The 24,822-nt window shown below is 43.4% G+C and overlaps 1 protein-coding gene across 9 annotated transcripts in view; it reads left to right on the forward strand.

Moving 5' to 3' along the window:
• CPLANE1 (ciliogenesis and planar polarity effector complex subunit 1) overlaps window positions 1-24,822 on the forward strand; it is a 221,997-nt gene that overhangs the window by 24,647 nt on the left and 172,528 nt on the right. For all 9 annotated transcript variants that reach the window (XM_077462837.1, XM_077462838.1, XM_077462841.1 and 6 more), the window contains exons 6-13: window positions 949-1,055; window positions 1,401-1,557; window positions 1,662-1,765; window positions 2,584-2,766; window positions 5,761-6,016; window positions 7,627-7,779; window positions 9,835-10,577; window positions 14,611-14,822. In XM_077462837.1, coding sequence (XP_077318963.1) covers window positions 949-1,055; window positions 1,401-1,557; window positions 1,662-1,765; window positions 2,584-2,766; window positions 5,761-6,016; window positions 7,627-7,779; window positions 9,835-10,577; window positions 14,611-14,822 — 1,915 coding nt within the window. The remainder of the gene's footprint in view (window positions 1-948; window positions 1,056-1,400; window positions 1,558-1,661; window positions 1,766-2,583; window positions 2,767-5,760; window positions 6,017-7,626; window positions 7,780-9,834; window positions 10,578-14,610; window positions 14,823-24,822) is intronic.

Raw genomic sequence — 24,822 nt, forward strand, 5'->3', positions numbered from 1 at the left:
ATACATTTTTTGAATAAAAAAAATAAGACAAAAGTAAATATTGTGAAAGATAATTTTACGCTGAGTAAATTGATACCCAACATGTCACGCTTCAAAATTGCGCCCGCTCTTGGAATGGCGACAAACTTTTATCCTTAAAAATCTCCATATGCGACATTTAAAAAATTGCATGGTTTGTGTTACAGAGGAGGTCTAGGGCTAGAATTATTGCTCTTGCTCTACCAATCACGCCAATATGGCACATGTGTGATTTGAACACCATTTTTGTATGCGGGTGTTATTCACGTATGCGTTTGCTTCTGCACGCGAGCTCGGCGGAACAGGGCGCGTTTACATTTTTTTTTTCCGTATTTATTTTATCTTTTTTATTTTTACACTGTTTTAAAAAAAAAAATTTCACTTTTATTCCTATTACAAGGAATGTAAACATCCCCTGTAATAGAAAAAATCATGACAGGACCTCTTAAATATGAGATCTGGGTTCAAAAAGACTTCAGACCTCATATTTGGACTTAAATGCAAAAAATTGAAATAAATAAATAAAATGTTGTCATTTTGAAAAAATGACAACAAAAAAATGTGCCTTTAAGAGGTATGGGTGGAAGTGACATTTTCATGTCGCTTCCGCCCTGCTATGGTATAGAGATGGGTGGGGGGCCATCTTCCCCTTACTCGTCTCCATACCTGATAGGAGAACAGACGCGATTGCCTCCGCCGCTGCAGATGACTCCGTTAAGACTACCCATTCTGTAAGGCATAGAATCTAAACACATTTAAATGATATTAAGATAACCTTCATTGAACAAAGTATGCTGAGTATGTCTACTCATTTATGAGACCTACAGTATGTACTGTAGTGTACTGTATTTACGTAATATACTGTATGTGATACTTGTGGAAAAGCCATGTCTGATTAGTTCTTTGCTGTATTGTTTTCTTACTTTGCAGGTGTTGGGGGACAGCTGTTTGTGTACATTTGTTTTCTACTCTGGAGCCCATCTCAGGATGACATTCCTTTCTCTGCGTTGGCATGAAGATGATCAGAAGTACAACAGGTCCGCTTTTTTATATATTTGGTCTGTGATTTCCTTGTGTGAAGTTAATATTTTTATAAGTTTGTCTGCATGTGTACTGTATGCTTTTGTTCTTATTGGTATCCTAATCACCAACCATTGGGGAGATTTACTGTCACAGTAGACAGCAATAAAAACACTTATTAGCACAGTAGAGAAGTGTTTTTTTTTTTTTTTTGCTGTCTTTGTCCCAGCTGATGGGATCTTGCCCTTCCAGGTGACAGGGTGTCCATAACGTCTGTGCTGTTTATACATACTTGCCTTACCCCTGTTTTGCATGAAGGCATAACCCTTGTCAATCTGTATATTGTACTTAATCTGTTTTAGTGTGTCCCCATTCAACATTCATTGGGCACAACAGGACTGTCCCCTGGATACCATCTACCCTACCTGTGAGCCAGTCAAGTCTAGAGGAGCTCTGGTGACTGCATTTTCCAAAGATGGCTTAGTCCAAGCTTTGGCCATAAATCAGAAAGACCCTAAGGTGCTGTAAATATAACAATATACTATGAGAAGTACTCTGTTATGGGGAAAAAATGATGAAAATAAATAAAGACTTTGCTATTTTTTTTTCTTCATTTTTTGCAGGCAACCTGTGTCGTCTTTGTAAACACCATGAACTTTGTCACTGTGTGTGGCAGTTTGAAGGGCTGTAGCAGTAAAAACCAGCAGATCCCAACCAGATACTTAAGGTTGGTGGAAATAATTTTTGATGGTACCCATAGGCCTGACATGACCATTGCCTCAAAATCTTTGGGGTGGGGTTGACCAACTCATTCTCAGAAAATCTGCCATGTTTTTTTTCTCTGTCATCACTATTGCTTCCCTTGAGGTAAATAGATTTGGATCCTCTTCTTTTATAGAAATGAACATGTATTGTCACTTAATCATCCAGGTGCTACGGTACTTACCATCAGTCTTTTTCATATGTAAATAAGCGAGAATAAATAAACTTACAGGTGATGGCCTCTATGCACTTTTCTCCTGTTTTGCAGTTTCAGCATTCCTGTACTGAATATTGTCCATTTTACAGGCGATTCCTAATTGAGATCACATGACTGTTTGTTTTTCCATATATAGGCTTGTTGGAAGAATATAAAATCCTTCTTTTAATTTCTTGTAAAAAAAAAACAACTTAAAGGGTAAATCTTGTGGGTAAAAAATAACATAACAAATACAATTGCTACACAAGTCATATTGCAATTGAATGTTAATAAAAATTCCCTTTCCTTTTCAATCTGCAGTGCTGTAATTTCTCTTTTAAGATGCAATGCAATATGGCTTCTGGAGGCATTCTGTGCAGAGATGGTGTACAGAACTCTCCCCAGAATTGTCATTTCCTGCTTGTGTGATTGGCTTACTGGTTTTCCCAGAAGTCTGCACTAAGATACAAGTCAGATTTTGAGCATCTCCTGCAAAAAAAAACCTACATTTTTGGTGAAATACTCTCAAAGTGCAATCAGTAAATTTTCCTTGAATTTTTTATGCACCCGATTCCTTTCCTTCTCAGGTCTTACTGGGTAGCGGACTTATCATGGACAACCGACAGTCTGTTTTTAGCCTGTGTTTTGAAGAGGGGGTCCCTTCTGTTATTAACACGACTGGGTGAGCTCCTGACTCTGACAACATCCGGATGTAGTGTTGAATTTGGACCCGCCGAGTTTATCCCTCTTCATCCTTTAATCACATACAGGTAATTGCACATAAAATGTGTCAATTCACCTTTTAGGATCAGTTCTGTTTTCTTGTGGAAGAAGACAGTTGTTTGGTATGGGCAGTAAGAAAAAAAATCTGTCTTTGCATCCTTCAGTAAATAAGTCTTGCCTTCTCGCAGACGGATCCGCCAATGATGACATTTGTATAACATATAGTCTAAATCTGTCCTTGATCTCTTATATATTTAAACGCTCTGTCTTTTTTTTTTTCACTGTCAATTTACTGTCAGATAGGATTCTTGTCAGATCCCTAAATGAATGAAGTAAGAAGATAAATAGAAAGTGTTAAATATTAAATTCTATTAAAATAAGTATTAAAGATGTGCACCTAGGATACATATACGTCTGTCTGTAAATGCTGATACACAGGTATCACCATGCATGTGAAAGTAGAAGGAATTCTAGATTTGTCATTGATGGTTAACTCTGAATTAGTGAGCTTTGACAATTCTGGATATTGAAATGTTGCTGCTTTATGGGTGCATACAGATTTTAGGCTTAACACATTTCTAAATATTTACTGGACATCCTCATACCTACTAGTTTACTGAATATTTGAAGATTGATTTAATGGAAAATATAGATTTAATAACCGTTGCGCATATATAATATCGTACAACTTAAATTGCATCTACTCTGATTTATTCTTTAGTGTCCTTGACTTCTAGAAAATGTTTTGAAATTTTAGACTTTAGTCTGGTAAAAAAGGGTTAAATAACTCACTTCTGCTTGCAACAGGGAAGAAAACAATTACAACACAGAAATATTTCAGATCCATGATCTTGATTTCAAATATAAATTTTCATTTCTTTTCATTGCATTTTTAGCTTTACTATATTCATTTATTCCACGTAATGCGCTCTTCTCTATTTTTCTGTGTAGTTTTCTGTGTCTCTTTTCATTTATTCTTCTTTCCTCATTTTCTCATTCTAGCTTCCTTCTCTTACTTGTTCTGTCCTCATGACATAATGTTTCATTATAATGTAAGTATGAAGTCATTGGATCTTGATACAGCGCAGTATGACATAACTTTAGATTTTGCATGCCTTATGCAACCATTTTTTCTAATCTGAATGGTCAGGACCAGGTCAAAACCAGTGTGTACAAAGCAATCACCTGTGCATATGTTACTGTGCCAGATCCACAGACACATGGGCAGAATGTCGGACGGTATTTTTTTTTGTACCGACAAATGTCTCCCGACATTCTGCCTGTGTGTACGGGGCTTAAGCCATGCAGTGTGCATTGGAACCTAGAGCTCAAGCTGCTGTTTTGGATAAGATACAAAAAAAGGAGAAAGGGGCGCCTCTGTGTGTAGATTTTTTTTAAAAAGCAGTTTATTCACAAGTCATTCTAAAACAGAGAGATTTTGCACTCACATTTTCCATAAAATAAGCAAGCATGTAGAATAAGAGGGGTCATCTGATTTAGTCCGTCACTTCTATTCCGGTCCGCAAGTGTCCTGTTGTCCTCTCCTGGCGTTACCACTGGTTAGTTGTTCAAGAGAAGCCGGCTCGGTGGACGCAGGGGATGTTATTCCAAAGCGAGGCTTGGTTTGCCAGCGATTGGCCTGATGAAAGAGCGTGGCCGTCCTCCCACCTCGACCCTAACGCTCAGGAAACGCATCGCCCGCCGTGACGTCATAATTCCGTGACCCGCGTGTCACAGCAAACCAAGCCTCGCTTTGGAATAACATCCCCTGCGTCCACCGAGCCGGCTTCTCTTGAACAACTAAACAGTGGTAACGCCAGGAGAGGACAACAGGACACTTGCGGACCGGAATAGAAGTGACGGACTAAATCAGATGACCCCTCTTATTCTACATGCTTGCTTATTTTATGGAAAATGTGAGTGCAAAATCTCTGTTTTAGAATGACTTGTGAATAAACTGCTTTTTAAAAAAAATCTACACCCAGAGGCGCCCCCTTCTTTTTTTGTATCTCTGTAATAATCTAGGAGCCTGGTTTCAGCTCCCTGCGGTGGCAGCCCTGCGTGTTGAATTCCTACTTAAGGAACGAAAGGCATTCTCCTGGGACTTGATAACTGAAATATCTCATATGTACTATCGTTTTATATAATTTTATACAGACAGCCTCTTCTTTGAGCATACTATTATCTGATGTTTGCGCCTTAACTTGTTGTGTGCTGTTTTGGATAAGAGACTACATATTATGCATGTAATATATTGTATATTTACTTGAAAAATATAAATGTGTGTGTATATGTATTTATATTGAAAACTTAATAGGGCAGCATTTTAAATTTTCTCCTAAATCCCTGGCAATGGACATGGTTTTCTTGCTAATATGGAGCATCGTAATTCAGACAGAACTACAGATTATTAGGCATTTCCTAAAAGTCATTCTGTCTTGCTCTGCCTTAAAATTAACCCTTGAGACGAGTCCTTCAATTCACTTCACTTATTAATTTATCTTGATTCACCCACCTGACCGGTGTTCCTTGGTTTTTCCCATTAAAATTAACCCTTACGTGTCCAATCCCAGAGGGATATATAATTCTAAGGATCCTCTACCTGGCAATGTTTGGGCCTTTTAGAACTACAGATTGTCAGGCTCTTCCTGAATGTTCTTCTGTGGCAAAGCCTCTGACTGTCCAGCTCTGCCTAAACATTATGTGTTTTAATGCCAGAGGCGGATCCCTTGGCATCTACCTGGCAATGATTTGACCTATTAGGCTGCACAGGCACAGAACATTGCATTGCGGTTTGGAACCAAGGGCATGCCTGTTCATCAGTCAGGTAGTGCAGACATGTGGGGGGAGGGGGGGGGGCTCCAAACTGCAATGAACAGCTCCACATAAAAGGTCTGTACTGCCAGCTCATGCCATCAGCCTTCTGTAGATGCTTACTACAGTAGTGTAATTATTTTTACAGCCTTGCTTTAGGAAAAACAAGTAACTATAAATATAATATAGTTTAACCTGTTTTCATGTTTTCATTTCTTGTTTTTCAGACCGCCTGTCTCCATCCTGGAAAGTCATAATGCCAATGACTCTCTGGGTTCTGTGGCATCTCAGGATGATCTGATGAGGCAAAGGTTTTCTGTCACTTGCCACCCTCGCCTACATTACCTCGTTGTCTCTGATGGTTATATGGTGACTGCCCTCCGTTTTGCACAACATATGTCTCCTTATCATTTCATGAAGTCTTTATTGCTAGACTCTGCCCAGAGGCTGGGGAATTTACGGCAGAGCCTGCAGTTAGGAAAGGTGAGAGATGTGGATGTGGTAATGTTATCCCAGAGTTACTGTAAATACTATTTATTTACTATAGACCATTCTATAGTGCTAACGGATTACACAGAGCTCTACATTTTGAACATTCAGTCCCTGCCCTCAGGGAGTGCACAATCTAAGGTCCCTACTAGCATACTAGGGCCAATTTATTCAGGAGCCAATTAACCTACCTCTATGTCTTTGGAGTTTGGGAGGAAACCGGGCGTACCTAGAAAAAACCCACAGTAACACAAGAAGCACATGTCATGGTTGGGATTTGAATTGAGGACAATAGTGCTGCAGAACAGATTACGTGATAACTAATAAACCACTGCTTTTAATTAGATTAGAGATAAATTTATTGTTGACCTCTTTTTTTGTGTTCTGAACTCCAGGCCAACTATATTTTCCATTTTACTGACTCTAAATGCTTGCAGATCTGGAGTTCTGACATCAAAGTCTGAATAACTGTACTAGGTGAAATCTGCAGAAAGTATTTAGTCCAGAGACAGCCCTGATAGTATTTTTAGAAGGCGAGCAATGGTAAACTTCTTCTTTCTACTTTGTAGAGAATTACTTTAAGGGCCGGTTCACACTGCGAGCCGCGGCGAGGCGTCTCCGACTTCCTCGCCGCGACTTGCAGGGGGGGTGAGCGGCGACTTGCAGAGGACTTCTGCATAGAAGTCAATGCAAGTCGCCCCCGAAGTCGCCCCGAAGTAGTACAGGAACCTTTTTTCTGAGTCGGAGCGACTCGAGTCGCTCCTCTCAGAACGGTTCCATTGTACTCAATGGGGACGACTTGCGGGAGCGAGGCGAGGCGAGCCGTGTCGCCTCGCCTCGCGCCGCAGTGTGAACCGGCCCTTAAGGGGATGCACCAGCCCTTTTAGTAGATACCTTTGAAATTATTGTAAAGTTTACCTCAATCTGTATCATTGCCGAATCTCTTTTGTAAGACATTCTTGTAACACAAGAGAATATATAGAGTTACTAGCAATAAAGCACACTTGTTATGTTGCAGAAGACGGAAAAGGAAATGCAGCCAGTGCAACTGAGTGCTGGATAGAATTTGTACATAAAAGAGGGCAACATATAACTAGTGTGATATTTGACGCTGTTTTTGGAACACATCAATATCTAGTTAAATGGATGTAGTCGCAATTCTCAATGAATTCTCAAGGTGCTCGTCTGATATTTTCATTCTAATTTTCCCCTTATGTGCTTCATCCTTGAAAATAGTTGCTCGTATATTTAGCAGCTGGTGAAAACTGATTACATGTTTTGGGAAGACTTCTAAAAGTCTAGTTAAGAGACACTGTCAAATTTTTCTTTAACCGAATGTGTTCTCTAAGTGTAAATGCATTTTTACAAAAAAAAAAAAAATCAACATTTTTATGTAAGTTTTACGATTTTGTGTTGGGTTGCATTCACAGCCATCTTGGGCCGCATGCGGCCCATGTGCCACAGGTTACAGACCCATTTTAAACCCATAACCTGTGATAATGCAGCAACCAATAACTGTGTATGGAATAATATTTATTTTATTTTAATTAGTTTACAGTATTGCTACAACCGATTTAAACAATGTTCTTGATTTCATTTTACAGTCAAAGAAAAATGGGATTAAACTGAGGTCCCTGTCTTCTCTGAAAGCCACTTTATCAAAAGATGCTGATAAACCTCCATCAGTGCTTTCTACAGTGCCAAGCTTTTTGCAAGATGAGCAGGAAATCTGTGGCCATCTGGAGAGGATATTACAGGTATTCAAATGCATGTTCTATATTTTTTTATTTTATTTGTTTAACCACTTCAATACCGGGCACTTAAACACCTTCCTGCCCAGACCAATTTTGAGCTTTCAGCGCTGTCGCACTTTGAGTGACAATTGCGCGGTCATGCTACACTGTACATAAATGAAATTTTTATCATTTTTTTCACACAAATAGAGCTTTCTTTTGGTGGTATTTGATCACCTCTGCGGTTTTTATTTTTTGTTTTTTTATTTAAAAAAATACAGAAAATTTTGAAAAAAAAAATTTTTTTGTTTCAGTTTCAAAACTTTGTAAATAAGTACGTTTTCTCCTTCACTGATGGGGTTACACTGATGGGCAATGATAAGGCGGCACTGATGGACACTAATATGTGGCACTGATAGGGGGCACTGATGGGTGACACGGATGGGCACTGATATCTGTCACGGATTGGCATGGATGGGCGGCACGGATGGGCATGGATAGGTGGCACAGATGGGCATGGGTAGGTGGCACAGATGGGCATGGATGGGCACTGATAGGCGGCACAAATGGGAACTGATAGGCGGCATTGTATTATAATATACAGTACCAATGGATGCCAATCAGTGCCAAACAATAATGCATGCCAATCAGTGATGCCCATTGTGGGCAATGATTGGCATCCATTATGGGCACTGATTGACATCCATTGTGGCACTGACTGGAATCCCTGGTGGTCTAGGGTGGCATACCTTGTCCTGGGCATCCCTGATGGTCTGGTGGCGTCCCTGGTGGTCCAGTGTGGGCATCCTTGGGGGGGCTGCGCTGATAATCGATCAGCACTGACCCCCCCTGTCAGAGGAGCAGCCGATCGGTTCTCCTCTACTCGCGTCTGACAGACGCGAGTGAGGAAAAGCCGATCACCGGCTCTTCCTATTTACACTGATCAGCCGATCAGACTCTTTACCGAGATCATAGTTGCAGGGTGTCAGACTGACACCCCACAACAACAATCGCCGCAATGCGTCCGGTCAGGATTTTGAAACCACTTTGCCATCGTCATTTTGTTATAGGGCGGACGGCAAGTGGTTAAAGAATACATCCTGTAACTCTAATATAGACCAATTAATATGAAGGAATTGAAGTGTCAGTCCAACCAAAGTTTACATTTCAGATTGTAGTAGAAGGTAGAAATTTTAATTTATTTTATATCTTATGTGTTTCAGGGACTCTAGTCGCAAGATTTCCACACCCATCCTGGTTGTGAACCAAGATCTAAAGGGGTCACAGGAAGCACATAATGTCCTAAAAAAATAAGTCTAGCCCACGTGCTTTCTATATGCTGCCTCCCATGGCATAAAGTACATGTAGCACTTCAATTAGTGCAGTAGATTCAGCACAAGGGTGGTTGACAGTGCCAACTCCCCACCACCACTGTTTAGCCATGGTGCTCTGAATGAGAAGAATAATGAATTAGAGCTGATTGACAGTGCTGGTCCCGAGCACCAGGCATTTGCCCGAGACAAGTGTTGTCTCCGCACAAGCAGAGGAAGGGAGCATGGCAGCTAGAGGGACTGTGTGTCAGTTCTCTCCTACCTTTCTGCATTGAGACTCGTACACAGTAGACTGTCCACAGTGCTGCTACACTGACGAGTATGAATGATGTCAGTGCTAAATAATAGGATAATAATAGGAACGTCCACAAATTAGGTTTCTAGGTAATGCTGACTGACTAGATTGGAGCAAGTAAAGAAGAGATCATCTTTACAATCATTCAGAATTTTTGAGTAAACAAGGACAGGTATTTCCTAATGAATCTGTAGACCTGTGTTTAATATTTTCAAAACGAATATGATTTTAACTAGTGGCGTAATCCAGGTTGCTAGAAAGTATAAAGGCAATTTAAAGATTTTAAATAAATTATTAACAAATTTAAAACTTTCCAAAAATAAAAGAAAATTGCCTAAAATGATAGTTTCCCTTTAAGCAGTAACAGTTGTGGAGAAATATTTTAAGGTTCACTTGAGCAGTCTTCCTGATTTGTAGCTGTGATCACTTCACTTGTTTTTCTTTTGTCCCCAGGATGATGATGATGAGGAGTCAGATGATCAGGAACATTTGAAATACATTGCTCCATCAGACAGTACATTTGGCAGAGCTGAGCAGGGCAGGCTGGAATTTGCTTCCATGTTTGATACCATCCATGCCAGTGACAACAGCATGGTAAAGAGTGACATGCTTCGTGAACTGCTGCATATCAGGAAAACTTTATTAACAGCATGGATCACCGGAGTGACCATGAGAAATATAGCAGAATTAGACAGTCTGTTGCAGTACACTGTGGGGTGCTTAACTCATTTCCTGTCTCTTCTTCAGAATCCCAAGTGCCCTACATTAAAATCAGATAAACCCTCTAAGGCTTCGGGAAGAGGAGATACACTGTGGACTTCTTACTTTGATGTTCTACAGCAGTGCCTTACTGCTCTATACTGGGATGTATTACCGCGGCAAGCCTTTGGACACATGATAAAACTGTCTGCAGAGGTCATAAAGTTGATCCTTGTTCAGCAAGGTCAGCTTTACTCGAAGAGTCTGGTGGAAGGTTTTTATTGGTTAAAGATGGTTTCTCAAAACCTGGCCACAATTTACAGCTTACGTTTTGAGTCTGTCCCTGCTGGTTTTTCTAAAGGTGATGTAGCACATCTTGACATTGTGAAGACCCCTATATTTGAAGCACTAATACAGCCCTTCAAGGGCTCATCAGTATGCAATGTTTTCAAGGAACCTCCAAATTCAGTGATTTACGGCAGAATGTCAGAGAAAAGGTACTGGAAATGCAACTGATCTTTTGGTGTGAAGCTTCTAATTCCAAAGCAAAATTTCTAGTATAATAAAATCTAATGGCATCTGGAGATGTTTCCCTGCTACAGACTGCCTTTGATATGATTTCATGCTTTGAGCAGGCATCTGGGGCAGTAAGTCAGTCATAGAAGCAGGGGAATGGGGATTTTGAAAAGCCTAAATACAAATTATGCTGTTATGGTTGAAGCGGGACTGCACTGTGGAAAAAAATATTAAAAGCCAGCAGCTACAAATACTGCAGCTGCTGACTTTTAATAAATGGACACTCACCTGTCCCGGGGTCCAGCGAGGCCGATCGATCGCTCGGCTCTCGGCTGCTCAGCCCCCATTCTAGGTGAGGGAATCAGGAAGTGAAGCGCTGCGGCCTCACTTCCCGGTTCCCTACTGTGCATGCGCGAGTTGCGCAGCGCAATAGGAATTGTCCGCGCTGTCTCTGGGACCCGTGTGTGTCCCAGCAGACAGCACGCAGGGACAGGAAGAGGCATAGACTCCCGTGGGAGTCTATGCCCGGAAGTGGGTGTAAATACCTGTCTTTGACAGGTATCTGCACCCCTCCCCCCTGAAAGGTGCCAATTGTGACACCGGAGGGGGGGAGGGTTCCGATCAGCGGAAGTTCCACTTTAGGGTGGAACCCCGCTTTAACTATGTTAATTGAAAGTCAAGAACAGTACAGAATTAGTCACTGTTCAAGATCATTTAGCTTTGTTACTAAAGCCTGGTGCACACAGGCTGAAAATTGGCTGGTTCCTTTCGGTCCGTGTGTACTTTGTCTGTTCTACAGAAGCCAGTCGTTAGAGCAGGCCTGCTGGAACACCAGCATTTGATCATCACTTGCAGCCAATGGTTTCAAGCATTGATCAGTTTATTCAGAATATAATGAGGGGGTGGAGAGTCCAAAATCTGCTGCAGCTCTGCAGAGAATCCAACCAGCTTCCAGGTTTTATTGTCCAAAGCTTAATTGAACAAGCTGAAGTTGGAAGCCGATTGGCTATCATGCACAGCTACACCAGATTCTGAGTGCTCCAGTTTTAATAAATCTCCCCTTATGTCTCAGCAGAGTATGTACCCAGCGTCGGCAGGCCTTAGATAGTGCAAGTTTCCTCAACCCGTGGTTGCAGGAAAGAAATTTGCACGATTCCCCAATCAACGCAATTGTCTTTTCCCGGTGGGAGAAGCCATCCCCGCTGAGAGCAGACAGGGATTATTGCTAGTGGCCAAAGCAACTGCTAGCGATAATCGCAAGTGAATCCAGCAGGCTGGTTGTACCCAAGTTGATCGATCAATCAACTTGGTTCAGCTTGCCCACACACGGTTTGAATCTCGGCCAGTTCTGCAGGATTCGAACCGTCTATGACCAGCCTTGATTTGAGCTTCAGATATTCAACCAGGTTTCAGCACAGCAGTTAACTACTTGCCAGTTCTACTGCAGCAGAATGGCACGGGCAGGCGAATCGCTGTCATGTTACATTGCTCCTTAAGGTGGCCCCCTGGAGCTGATGCGCTGGAGGCGCGCCTCCTGGAGCTGATGCCAGTGCCTGGCAATCTCTGCAATCTCAGAGTGCCCGGGTTCTCTGTGTAAACACAGAGATCCCGGTTCTCTGTGGGGAGAAGTGACAGATCGTCTGTTCATACAAAGTATGAGCAATCTGTCATCTCCCCTAGTCAGTTTCCTCCGCCCTTTAGTTAGAACACACATTAGGGAACACAATTAACCCCTTCACTGTCAGTGACATTTTTACAGTAATCAGTGCATTTTCATAGCATTAATTGCTGTATTAATGCCAATGGTCCCAAAATGTGCCAAAATTGTCTGATGTGTGCGCCATTATGTCACAGTCCCAATAAAAATCGCAGATCGCCGCCATTACTAGGAAAAAATAAATAAATAATAAAAATGCTATAAATCTATCCCCTATTTTGTAGACGCTATAAATTTTTGGCAAACCAATCAATATATGCGTATTGTGATTTTTATTACCAAAAATATATAGAAGAATACATATAGGCCTAAACTGAGAAAAAAATAGCTTTTAAAAAAAAAAGAAATTGTGTTTTTTTTTTTTCAAAACCGCAGAGATAATAAAATACCACCCAAAGAAAGCTCTATTCGTGGGAAAAAAAGGACATCAATTGGTTTTGAGTATAAGGTCATACAACCGCGCAATTGTCAGTTAAAGTGGCGCAGTGCCGAATCGCAAAAAGTGCTCTGGTCAGGAAGGGGGTAAAATCTTACGGGACTGAAGCGGTTAAAGTGATTGTAAAGTCTCGTTTATTATTTTAATAGGAAAAAATAAAATGTTATACTTACCTGCCCTGTTGCAGTGGATTTATTCTGTGATCCTGGTTCCTCTCTCCTGTTCAGTGCCCCCACAGCAAGTAGCTTGCTATGGGGCCACCTGAGCAGAATTGCAGCTCCCTGTGTCCATTTGGACACAGTGCCTTGACCTGGCCCTGCCCCCTCTCTCCCCTGAATGGCTAGCTGACTTTGATTGACAGCAGAAGGAGCCAATGGCGTGGTGCTGTGTCTCAGCTAATCGGGGAGCGAGAATCTCGGACGGCTGAGACACTCGTGGACTGCATTAGGAGAGAAAACCTTCTGACTTTGCAACCCCTTTAACCACTTCCAGACCACCCACCATCATTATACGTCAGTACTTTGAAGGAAGATATCGTTGTTATGGCAGCAGCTAGCTGCCATAACCCTGGGATCCTCCTCTTCAGTGAGCGGTCCGGTTTAAGATAAAAGTGGTCACTGAGGCGGATTTGCCGCAAGATCACTTTTATTGGCGGCAGAAGAGGGCCAACCCCCCTCCGCAATCCAGTTCCCTCCGCCGCTTACTGGAGCCATCTGCAGCGGTGGAGGCGATCGGGTCCTTCCTGTGGACTGACATGGAGATGAGTAAGGAGAAGATGGCCCCCACCCATCTCCATATCATTGCGACGTCAAAACATCACTTCCACCCATAGCTCTTAAAGGGCCATTTTATTTATTTATTTTTCATTTTTTATTGCATTTTAATTTAAATATGAGATGTGAGGTCTTTTTGACCCCAGATCTCATATTTAAGAGGTCCTGTCATGCTTTTTTTCTATTACAAGGGATGTTTACATTCCTTGTAATAGGAATAAAAGCAACACAATCGCCCCATCCCGTTGAGCTCGTGTGCAGAAGCAAACGCATACGAAAACGGTATTCAACCCACACATGTGAGGTATCGCCGCGATCAGTAGAGTGAGAGCAATAATTCTAGCCCTAGACCTCCTCTGTAACTTAAAACATGCAACCTGTATAATTTTTTAAATTTTCTCCTATGTAGATCTTTAAGGGTAAAAGTTTGTTGCCATTCCACGAGCGGGCACAGTTTTGTAGCATGACATGTTGGGTATCAATTTACTTGGCGTAACATTATCTTTCACAATATAAAAAAAAAATAGGCTAACTTTACTGTTGTCTTATTTTCTTTATTCAAAAAACTGTATCCCCCCCCCCCCCCCAAAAAAAAGGGTGCTTGTAAGACCACTGTGCAAATATGGTGTGATAGAAAGTATTGCAACGACAGCCATTTTATTCTCTAGGGTGTTAGAAAAAAAATATATAATGTCTGGGGGTTCTAAGTAATTTTCTAGCAAAAAAAAGTGTTTTTAACTTGTAAACAACACATCTCAGAAAGAGGCTCGGCCCTTAAATGGTTAAGGTTAGCCCTTGTACAAAGAAACCTATAGCTCTAATTATTCGTATACAGTATATCATACTTGCCTTCAAAATATCTGGACATTTTTATTTTTAAACACTAAATGATTAATATTTTACTTCCCTTTAAATAACATAACATGGGAGATTAGGAAGAGGTGTATTCTGCTTGAAGTATAAAAACTGTTTATTTTGGGGACATTTTCAAAAAATCAGGATTCCTTCCTTCTTTTTTCTTTTTTTTTAATTTAAGATATCTTTACTACAGCTTTTAATGTGAGTTTTTGGGTTATTGTGCTTTGCAGACTGGCTGTGCAGTGGAAACTCTTGTATAATCAAACTCTTTGGTACCAGACACGTTTGAGAAAACAGATATCTTTGAATCAGTCCATGCAATTGTCACCTAGAGTTCAAAGTGAGGAAAAGGCCATTGTGTCACTGTTGTGTCACATACAAACTGAGCTTCAATCAGCAAACCAACATCTGAGCCAGAGCTTGTGTCTTCTCCCTGTAACTGGTAAGGCAGTGCTTCTCTTATTATGTGTTTTTGAATGCCGTAGTTTTTGTTTTTTTCTCTCTCTTGTTTGCTGTAGTCAAATACAATATTTGGCCAAAACTGTGTGAATACCTATCACTATACCTACTTTGTAGCTTATGATAGGTTCACACTAGCCTGTAAAACATGAAAAGGCTTTCCAGAAGATTGGAGGCTACTATAGCCTCAAAGGCAGGGGCGTAACTAGAAATCACAGGGCCCCATAGCAAAATGTTGTATGGGCCCCCCCCCCACCAAAAAAAATGAACTAATGCCATTAAACAACAGACTACCACACCCATGTGGCACAGTACCCAGGCAATGGCTTATATTAATTTTGAACAACAAAGTATGCAGTATACTCTATGCAGCCCCTGAAGGGAACACATTGCTGACCTCCAGGCCTTTTAACCAATTTCTGTTCTGTTATATAAAATGAAATAGTTCAACTCACCATAATGCAAAATCAGTGGGATCCCTGAGCGTGTCACTTGCCATCATCGCCTGCCACCAGATGCAGATTGTAACTTGTCAAACGTTGCGGAATGTCACCTACCACATGTTGCGGATTGTCCACTTGCCACATCCCAGATTGTCACTTGCCAAGTCACCTGCCACACATTATGGATTGTCACTTGCCACGTCCTGGATTGTCATATGCCACACATTATGGATTGTCACATGCCACGTCCTGGATTGTCACTTGCCACGTCACTTGCCACACATTATGGATTGTAACTTACCACGTCCTGGATTGTCACTTGCCACACATTAAGGATTGTCACTTGTCACATCACCTGCTACACATTGCAGATTGTCCACTTGCCACGTCGCCTGCCACCAGATGCAGATTGTCACTTGTCACACGTTGCAGAATGTCACCTGCCACATGTTGCGGATTGTCCACTTGCCAAGTCCCGGATTGTCACTTGCCACATTACCTGCCACACATTACGGATTGTCACTTGCCATGTCCTAGATTGTCACTTGCCACGTCTCGGGTTGTCACTTGCCACGTCACCTGCCACACATTACGGATTGTCACTTGCCACGTCACCTGCCACACATTACGGATTGTCACTTGTCACATCACGGATTTTCACTTGCCACGTCACCTGCCACATGTTACGGATTGTCACTTGCCACATCCAGGTTGTCACTTGCCACATCACCTGCCACACATTACGGATTGTCACTTGCCACGTCCTAGATTGCCACACATTACAGATTGTCACTTACCACATCCTAGATTGTCACTTGCCACACATTATGGATTGTCACTTGCACGTCCCGGGTTGTCACTTGCCACGTCACCTGCCACACATTACGGATTGTCACGTCACGGATTTTCACTTGCCACGTCACCTGCCACATGTTACAGATTGTCACTTGCCACATCCAGGTTGTCACTTGCCACGTCACCTGCCACACATTACGGATTGTCACTTGCCACGTCCTAGATTGCCACACATTACAGATTGTCACTTACCACATCCTAGATTGTCACTTGCCACACATTATGGATTTTCACTTGCACGTCCCGGGTTGTCACTTGCCACGTCACCTGCCACACATTACGGATTGTCACTTGTCACGTCACGGATTTTCACTTGCCACGTCACCTGCCACACATTACGGATTGTCACGTCACGGATTTTCACTTGCCACGTCACCTGCCACATGTTACGGATTGTCACTTGCCACATCCAGGTTGTCACTTGCCATGTCACCTGCCACACGTTACGGATTGTCACTTGCCACGTCCCTGGTTGTCACTTGCCACGTTGCCTGCCACACATTATGGATTGTCACTTGCACGTCCCGGGTTGTCACTTGCCACGTCACCTGCCACACATTACGGATTGTCACTTGTCACGTCACGGATTTTCACTTGCCACGTCACCTGCCACATGTTACGGATTGTCACTTGCCACATCCAGGTTGTCACTTGCCACGTCACCTGCCACACGTTACGGATTGTCACTTGCCACGTCCTGGGTTGTCACTTGCCACGTCGCCTGCCACACATTATGGATTGTCACTTGCTCTGCCACTTCCCTGCTGTGTCACAGAGTCAGGCAGCAGATTATCAGTCAGGCAGCAGAGAGATAATGTCATCTCTCTGCTTCCTGGCTGCCTGGACAGTGAGGGGGGAACTGCACTGCAGGGATGAGAGGGCGGCGAGAGATGATGTCATCTCTATGCTCCCTCGCCCGTCAGCTCCCTGATTGGCCAGCCCGCTCACGCCCACTCTCTCACCAGCGGACCGGCCACTCTCATCTGCCTCCCACTATCACCCGCGGACCCGCGGAGCCCCCCGCGGACTGCCCGCTCTCACCCGCGGAGCCGCCCGCGGTCCACCCGCGGAGCCGCGGACTACCCGCGGACCGCCAGCTCTCACCCGCGGAGCCGCCCGCGGACCACCCGCGGAGCCGCGGGCCACCCGCGGAGCCGCCCGCTATCTCCAGCGGAGCCATAGTGCCTGTCCTCACCGGGCCCCATTTGACTGCGGGCCCCATAGCGCCCGCATGTGCTGCTATGGCGGTAGTTCCGCCACTGCTCAAAGGGATGTGGCAGCTACATATTTAATGCCTATGATTTTGGAATGGGATGTCCAGCAAGTTTTTATAGGTGGGTTGATTCATTGCATAGTTCACTCATTTGGATAGTGAAGAGAGTTTGGGCTTTGAATTTGTCAGGAATAATTGTGTGTGTGTATATATATATATATATATATATATATATATATATATATATATATATGTGTGTGTATATATATATATATATATATATATATATATATATATATATATACCCTTGCCCAACCAGCCCCCCCATGTTGATGGCATGTGGCTTAAGGTTTGGGACTTTATGTGAAGCATGCAGCCAGGGAGGCAACACAACATAATAACACTAATGATAATGTCTGTTGGATAAGCCATATTTGTGACCATATATCTTGCATAATACCAGAATACATACAATATAATATAGTAAAACAAGAAAACTTTAATGCCATAACATAGTAGCAAAGTAATATAATGGCATAGAAGTATTATATAATCACAATGGTAAAATAATGAAAACACCAGACTCATTGTTGCTCGTCTCCACAGTAATCACATAATAAAAATTGGTAGAGCCCAAAAGAACATATTATAAATAATGTATAAAAATAGTATGAGAGGCATCTAATAGCTTGATGCGTTTCGTGGCTATGTTCCCACTCTTCAGGAACAGATGCAATGTAGATGTCTATTAACCACTTGCCGACCGCCGCACGACGATGTACGTCGACAGAATGGCACGGGCAGGCATATGGGCGTACCTGTACGTCCCTGCCTTCCCGCGGGTGGGGGGCCCGATCGGGCCCCCCCCCCCGGTGCCTGCGGCGGTCGGTATTCGTTCGGGAGCGATCCGGGATGAGGGGGCGGCCATTCATTCATGGCCACCCCCTCGCGATCGCTCCCGACGAATGGAAATGCTCCGTGACATCACTTCCTCTCCTGTAATGTAAACACAGGAGAGGAAGTGATGTAATCTCTCCTCTGTGTCGGTATTTTTCGTTCCGACACCGAGGAGAGAGGATCGGTGAGTTGCACCAACACGACACTACACAGTAGAACATGCCAGGCACACTCACACCCCCCCGATCACCCCCCCAATTACCCCTGCCCCCCAGTCACAGTGACACCAATGTCATTTTTTTTTTTTTTTGCATTGGTGTCATTTGTGACTGTAATAACTGTTAGGGCAGTTAGGGTTAGCCCCCTTTAGTTCTAAGGTACCCCCCTAACCCCCCCAATAAAGGTTTAACCCCGTGATCACCCCCCGTCGCCAGTGTCACTAAGGCTGGGTGAACTGCCGCCGGGAGGCATGCGATGCGGGAACCCGCCGTGGATTCGTGGCGTTCCTGCATCGCTCCAGTGTGAACCCAGTCTAATAAGCAATCATTTTTCTGATCGCTGTATTAGTGTCACAGGTGACGCTAGTTAGGCAGGTAGGTATTTAGGTTCGCCGCAGCTTTTTATAGCGCCAGGGACCCCCATATACTACCGCATAAAGCCCCCTGATTGCCCCCTAGTTAACCCTTTCACCAGTGATCACCATATAACTGTTACAGGTGACGCTGGTTGGTTAGTTATTTTTTTATAGTTTCAGGGCACCCGCCATTTATTACCTAATAAAGGTTTAACCCCCTGATCACCCGGCGGGTGTCATTTGTGACTGTAATAACTGTTAGGGCAGTTAGGGTTAGCCCCCTTTAGTTCTAAGGTACCCCCCTAACCCCCCCAATAAAGGTTTAACCCCGTGATCACCCCCCGTCGCCAGTGTCACTAAGGCTGGGTTCACATTGCAGCGGTTTATGAGAACGGATGTGATTCGCACCGCACTGCAGTGCAAATCACATCCGATCTCTGTGCGATTCGAGTTCAGCCATACAGATAGTATGGCTGAATTTGCGTCGCACCCGCCGCAAATTCGCACGGGACCCTTTTTTTGGTCCGCAGCAGAATCGGATCGCATGGGTGTTCACACCATGCGATCCGAGTTTGCAGATCGCACTGCGATATGCGAACTGATCTGGGGGTGTCATTAACATTTCACTGACACTCCCAGCAGTTCGCATAGGGCAGTGTGAACTGCCGCCGGGAGGCATGCGATGCGGGAACCCGCCGCGGATAGTGTCACAGGTGACGCTAGTTAGGCAGGTAGGTATTTAGGTTCGCCGCAGCTTTTTATAGCGCCAGGGACCCCCATATACTACCGCATAAAGCCCCCTGATTGCCCCCTAGTTAACCCTTTCACCAGTGATCACCATATAACTGTTACAGGTGACGCTGGTTGGTTAGTTATTTTTTTATAGTTTCAGGGCACCCGCCATTTATTACCTAGTCTCACTAGTGTACCCCTAAATTTAGGGGTGTCTACTTTCCAAAATGGGGTCATTTGGGGGGGGGGGGTTTGTGCCATCTTGGCATTTTATGGCCTTCAAAACTGTAACGCCCTTAGAAAGCCTGAAGGCAGTGCTTGGTTTTCGGGGCCTCGTACGCGGCTAGGCTCCCAAAAAGTCCCACATATGTGGTATCCCCGTACTCAGGAGAAGCAGCAGAATTTATTTTGGGGTGTCATTTCACATATGCCCATGGCATGCGTGAGCAATATATCATTTAGTGACAACTTTGTGAAAAAAAAAAAAAAGTTTGTAATTTTCCCGCAACTTGTGGCAAAATATAAAATATTCCATGGACTCAACATGCCTCTCAGCAAATAGCTTGGGGTGTCTACTTTCTAAAATGGGGTCATTTGTGGGGATTTTGTGCCATCTTGGCATTTTATGGCCTTCAAAACTGTAATAGGTAGTGAGAAGTGAAATCAAAAATTTACGCCCTTAGAAAGCCTGAAGGCGGTGCTTGGTTTTCGGGGCCCCGTACGCGGCTAGGCTCCCAAAAAGTCCCACATATGTGGTATCCCCGTACTCAGGAGAAGCAGCAGAATTTATTTTGGGGTGTCATTTCACATATGCCCATAGCATGTGTGAGCAATATATCATTTAGTGACAACTTTGTGTAAAAAAAAATCCAAAAAATTTTTTTTGTCATTATTCAATCGCTTGAGGCAAAAAAATAAAATATTCAATGGGCTCAACATGCCACTTATCAATTTCCTTAGGGGGTCTACTTTCCAAAATGGGGTCATTTGGGGGGGGTTTTGTACTGCCCTGCCATTTTAGCACCTCAAGAAATGAGATAGGCAGTCGTAAACTAAAAGCTGCGTAAATTCCAGAAAACGTACCTTAGTTTGTAGATGTGACAACTTTTGCGCAAACCAATAAATATACAGTTATTGACTTTTTTTTACCAAAGACATGTGGCTGAATACATTTTGGCCTAAATGTATGACTAAAATTTTAGTTTATTGGATTTTTCTAATAACAAAAAGAAGAAAATATCATTTTTTTTCAAAATTTGCGGTCTTTTTACATTTATATCGCAAAAAATAAAAATCGCAGAGGCAATCAAATACCATCAAAAGAAAGCTCTATTTGTGGGAAGAAAAGGACGCAAATTTTGTTTGGGTACAACATTGCATGACCGCGCAATTACCAGTTAAAGCAGCGCAGTGCCAAATTGTAAAAAGACCTCTGGTCATTGACCAGCAAAATGGTCCGGTCTGAAAGTGGTTAAGGTAGATATTAGATTGGTTATTATATAGAGAGACTAGTACAGGAACAAATTCCCCTCTCATACCTACAGACCAAACATGAGTCTGGGCACAGGCAAACGGGGGGCAATGGCCGGCCGGGCAGATCATCAGCCTGGGAGCTGAGGCGGTGAACCCCATGACACAGATGGAACAATCAGCAGAAAAGATAGTCCCTGGGAGCGAATAACCCATGGATAGTGGAGAGTAGTATGAGCCACATATAGAAAGCCCATCTATAAAAAATATAATTGTGTATATAATGTAATAGAAGATATAGTGTATATAACATGGTGGCTAATACTTTGATAGAGGGTATACTAATATGTGACCAAGTAGTGATGGGTAAGTACAGTGACAGGGCTTGGATAAAAAACAAGTTAAATGGTGAAAAAAGTAGTATATCCCAACCAGGGGAGATTAATAGTATGTGAATAGAAAATACAATTACCAAGGCAGAAATAAGAAAACTATATATGAAAAGAAATTGCAAAAATACCTAAAGACGTCTGGGTAGATGTCTCAATCCAATGGTGCACAGTGTCCATGGGGACGTAAACACAGGGAGTGTCTTGCTGAATACTCCTGTGTGACTGGGGATGACCACGAACATCATGCAGTGGTCAGTTAGAGGACGGCTGCAACAGTTGAGCAGTGGAAACGCTCATCAGCCTGCAGCGCATTGCCTCATGGAGACCACCAACGCCACTGGTGATGATGTAGCACCCACGGCGCTGGAAGGAGTGATGTCGATGAGCAACAGGAAGCCCTCCCCCATCCTCATGTCGCAACAAGAGGAGGAAAAGGGGAGCACACACGGAGCTCATCGCAGCTCCCGGGGCCAGAAGAACCCAGCATGACCAGAGCATAGGGCATGTTGCAGAGCGGGGGGATATTAGTGGGGATCCTAATTACAAAGAGGTGGCCCCCAACCAACAACCACCCATCCATACTCTAACCTGATCATGGCAAAATAGTCAACCATAGTAAAAAGATAAACGCACCTAAGTTGCAAAGTTGCAATGTATACTGCCGATAGATGTACTATAAGCTATATAAGGTGCATGCTTCCATCCTCCCCGATATGACAAGGAGAAGAAGAGAAGAAACAGTTTGTGACTTTATATGAGGACATTAGAATGTACCTCCATCCATCCCCGACATTGGGATATATGAGAAAAAAGGTTTGGGAATTTAGGTGAAGCATGAAGCCTAATGTCGGGGATAAAGGTACATTCTAATGTCCTCAAGTCCAAAACTGTTTCTTCTCTTCTTCTCAAGGTTGGGGGGGGGGGGGGGGGAGCGTATGGATTTTTTTTTTTCATTTTGGCGTGGGGTTTCCCTTAGGAGCAATACCAGACCCTAAGGATCTGGTATGGCCTGGGAGGGGGACCCCTCACTGTTTATTTTTTTCTTTCTTTTTTTTCTTTTAAATAGATGGGTGGGGGCAATCGCAATTGTGAGTCAGCTTACCCCTTTTATGGCCAATTACTTGCATATAAGCATTCAAAATGGGCACTTTATATATATTTTCCCTGTTCGGCTCCCATAGACTTCAATGGGGTTTGCCGTTTGGGTCAGAATTTTTCCCCTGTTCGGGTTTGCGGCCCATCTCTAATGACTAGTAGGACAGACGAGACATATTTTTAGAGGGTAGAGATCGCGCTGAACTGACTTGATCGGTCACTGTTTGTAGATGGGAGGTATAAGGGGCAGATGGGAAGGATTTCCTTCCAGAGATTAGTGCCCAGGTTTTTTTTTGGAGGATGGGGGCCTGGGCTGCTACCTTGGGGTGCAGGCCTGATGGTATCTTGCTTATGTGATCAAGAAAAGTCAGTGTAAAGGAGCGCCCGGTGCACAGTAGATGTGAATATAAAAAAATGCTTTATTGAGAGTACAGATGATAGAATATAGCCAACACGTTTCGGGGGACAAAGGACTCCCCCTTCCTCAGGGCTGTTGATGAAGGTTATTGAGAAGGGATCCTGATGCAGTCTGCCTGAGAAATAAAAATCAGATGGATGATTGTCCAAATGCCGGCTCAATGCTGCCTCTCAAGCTCTAGCTGGCATTGGGATACTTTGTTAATAACATTATCTGTACTCTCAAAACGTTTTTATATTCACATCTACTGTACACCGGGTGCGTTTTACACTTTTCATGAAGACCTATTTTTAGGACATGATCATTATGTCTTACTGAATGGTCATCCAACTACAATAAAATGTTGGAACTCTTGAAGCTTGGATACATTAATACATGATTCCATGCAAGACAAAATTGTTGTAATATGTAGGAATAAAGAAAGGTAAGAAAACAGGGAACATAAAAGTAATGGAACCAATGACACGGTGCTCACCTTTGCATTGTGTTCAAATCCACTGATCGATTAGCTTGTTAGAGAAAAGTAATGCCGCATACACACGACCGGACTTTCCGGCAGACTAGGTCCGATGGACTTTTCAAATGAAGGGACTTGGCCACACACGAATGGACTGATCTGTTTGAAAGTCTGTTAGTTTTGAATGTGATGACGTAAGACAGGACGAAAAAAGGAAGTTCAATAGCCAGTAGCCAATAGCTTCCTTTGCGTCGTATTTGGTCCGTCGGACCAGCATACAGACGAGCGGTTTTCCCGATAGGAATTGAGTCCGTCAGACAGATTTGAATTTTTTTTTTATTAAAATCTATCGGATTAGCCCACACACAATTGGATTTTCAGACGGACTGATTCCGTCGGACCTAGTCTGCCTGAAAGTCCGGTCATGTGTACGCCGCATAAGTTGGTGATATGGATCACACCAAAATCTTGAATTCATTAGAGTAAAAAAAAAGAATTTAAGAGTTTCCTTTTTTGTCCAAATCTGATTAGATCACACCAAATTTTTGAATTCTAAAGCCTCGTCTACACTTCTGGTGGGGGGGGGGTGTGTTTTTACTGCTCCCCTTTATCAAGAAAGGCAGCGGCCAGGGGTGTATGCATGCTGTAGCTGCAAAGCAGGAATTATATTCCCTGTTTGGTGCATTAGTCCGACATTTAGGGGTTTAAAACCAGGCAGTGAGGAGGACATACAAATTCTCCTCACCAAACGTAAGATAAAGTTGGCAACCAGGTGAGTATTGATAAAATCAAACAGCTCACAAGGGCCTAAGCATAGTTGATCAATTGATGAATATTCACCTGGTTGCCGATTTCACCTTGCATTGGAGGCTATTTATCAGGCATGGTGAGTGAAGAGAGCTCTAGCCCAGCCCTCAAAAATTACACTCGCATTTTGCGAGTGAATTTTGAGGGCTGGCGAGGAAGGGCTGCCTGGGAGCAGGGGGGGGGGGCGGGTTGTATTGGAGTCCTTTTCCCTTCGCTCGCGGAGGGGAAGAGAGAGGAGACAGCCGGCTGGATGATCAGAGCGCGAGGGACATCACTAGCGGCTTTCATTTCAATAGCTGAGTGTTCCCCGCATTCGCTGTCACACAAAGCCCCGTCCCCTGGTCCTGGGGAATTTGATAGACAGATCACCTGTCCAACCCGGGACAAGTCTTGTGTATCAAAGTTCCCCGGCCAGGGGGCAGGGCTGTACGGGACCCGAGTAGTGGGAACACACAGCAATTGAAATCAAAGCTGTTCCAGTAATGTCCCTCGGTGCTCTTATTATCCAGCCAGCAATGCTCTTCTTCTCCTCTGCTCCCCTGCATTATGTAAACATTTAGGCAGCACGATGAACACGGGCAGGCTGCATTGGTGGACACGGGAGAAGGTTGCATTGGTGGACACGTGCGA

The sequence above is a fragment of the Lithobates pipiens genome, unplaced genomic scaffold (genome assembly GCF_037356315.1).
Source record: "Lithobates pipiens isolate NorthernLeopardFrog02 unplaced genomic scaffold, aLitPip1_a1.2 Scaffold_3, whole genome shotgun sequence".
NCBI classification, from domain to species: domain Eukaryota; kingdom Metazoa; phylum Chordata; class Amphibia; order Anura; family Ranidae; genus Lithobates; species Lithobates pipiens.